The 2,134-nt window shown below is 46.8% G+C and overlaps 1 protein-coding gene across 1 annotated transcript; it reads left to right on the forward strand.

Annotated features, from left to right (window-relative positions):
• Nucleotides 1-378: 378 nt before the first annotated feature.
• On the forward strand, nt 379-1,362 carry LOC101556929 (vomeronasal type-1 receptor 4-like). The gene has a single exon (XM_004619793.1). It carries the CDS (start codon nt 379-381, stop codon nt 1,360-1,362), a length of 984 nt encoding a protein of 327 aa, XP_004619850.1.
• The last annotated feature ends 772 nt before the right edge of the window (nt 1,363-2,134 follow it).

Consider the following 2,134-nt stretch of genomic DNA (forward strand, 5'->3'; position numbering starts at 1 on the left):
CTGGGTGGAAGAGGACTAGTCCCGATCTGAGCAGGCTTGGAGGTCTGAGCCTGGGGTCCCACACACCTAGGTTCCTCTGGCAGTACCTTCATGCGTGAGGTTCGTTCGAACGTGAGGAGAGGAGCCTTGAGTATGGTTGTGACTAGGTTCTGGAGGTCTTTGGCTGTGGGAGTGCTGCTCGGGGTGGAGAGGGAAGCTGGAGCCCACCAGGGAGGCCCCAGGAAGACAGTCAGGCGCACAGGCATGAGACTCTCTGCACATGTCTGATAGTCCCCAAAATATTACAGAAACATTTTCTATCTCTTTCTACCTCTCGAAGTCTTTGGGAACTGCACGGGAGCACCAAACCCAACTGATTATTGGTGTCAGGTGCCTATAATGAGCCTTCTAGCAAAAAGGAATGCCTGCTGCCCTCTGCATGGTGACAGTGAGCCCATGGACAATATCCCCTTCAGTGATGCGGTGGTAGGAGTCATCATATTATCACAGACGCTCCTGGGAGCACTGGGGAACTTCTCTCTTCTCTTCCACTACCTGTCCCTTTACCACAGAGAAGAAAGAATGAGGGCCACAGAATTTATTCTCCTGCACCTGACTGTTTCCAACACTTTGGCTATTGCCTCAAAAGGAGTCCCCCGTATGATGACAGCTCTGGGACTGAAACAATTCTCCAGTGATTTAGGCTGTGGCCTTCTTCTGTATGTTCAGAGAGTGGGCAAGGGCATGTCCATTGGCACCACCTGCCTCTTGAGTGTTGTGCAGGCTATTACCATCAGCCCCAGGGACTCCTGCTGGAAGGAGCTGAAACTCAAAGCTCCCCATTATGTCACCGACTCCGTTTCCCTCTGCTGGATCTCCTCCATGTGTGTTAATCTCACTTTTCCTATGTACAATTTCTATGTATCTAGAAACTGGAGCATGAGAAACACCACCAAGAAACGTGATTTGGGCTACTGTTATACTTACGAGGATGACAAAGTATTGGACTCTATATATTCAGTGTTAATTGTACTCCCTGAAGTGTTGCTCTCTGTGCTCATGGTCTGGGCCAGTGGCTCCATGATTTTCTTCCTCTACAGGCACAAGCAAAGAGTCCAACACCTTCACAGGAGTAATGTTGCCTCCAGACCCTCAGCTGAGTCCAGAGCCACCCACAGAATCCTGGTCCTGGTGAGCTCCTTCGTGTGTTTCCACACACTCTCCTCCCTCTTTAATATGTGTGTGGCTCTGTTCAGTGTTGAAGCCAGATGGTGTTTTAATACCACAAGCATCATTACTCTGTGTTTCCCTACTGTGAGCCCTTTTCTGGTCATGAGACGGGACCGCACTTCTGGCCACTCACACATAACTTCTGTTAAGTGAAGTTTGATACTTATGTACTACAGACGTGGCAGTGCCAGGGCTTACTCCTAGCTTTTTACTCAGACATTTACACTCCCTTTGCACTGGAGGGCCAAAAGAACATTACTAAGTTTTGGGGATTAAACCCCTATTGGACATTTGGACAAGACAAGTGCCTACCTGTTCTACTATCCTCCAGGCCCCATTTTTATTAACTCAATGTTTCATTTTAAAAACAAATAACGTACAAAATATTCAGGAGATATGCAGCATGTGAAGCAGTTGTCCTGCACACAGAGCCAACCTGGAGTCAGACCCTGGCACCCCGATATCCCTATGCCTCTCCAAGAGTGATTACTGAGAGCAGAATTGTGTTGAAAATGTGAGCACCACTGGGGTGTCCTATAAATTAAAAACAAAATTATGAGTTTGTAAAATACTCAATTAGCTCTCTTGTGCTTCCCCTTCTCTTCCTCATTTCCCCTTTCTTATCTTTTCCCTTTCACCTTTTTTCATATGGAATCACTTGAGTACAGAGTTATAAAATTGTTCGTGATTTTGTCATGCTATGTTCTAACACCCATCCTTCACCAGTGTACATTTCCCGCCACCAATATCCCCACTACATTCTTCCCCAGCCTGTCTATGTGGCAGTTAATTTTCCTTTTCCTTTCTTTCTCTCTCTGTCTGTCTCTCTCTCCATTTGTATCACCTTCTTTCAGCACTCCATTTTTGTCCAAAGTGATAATTTCCAACTATCATTGTCATAGTGGTCCCTTCTCTGTCCTCTGCG

Source organism: Sorex araneus, chromosome 8 (genome assembly GCF_027595985.1).
Source record: "Sorex araneus isolate mSorAra2 chromosome 8, mSorAra2.pri, whole genome shotgun sequence".
NCBI classification, from domain to species: Eukaryota; Metazoa; Chordata; class Mammalia; order Eulipotyphla; family Soricidae; genus Sorex; species Sorex araneus.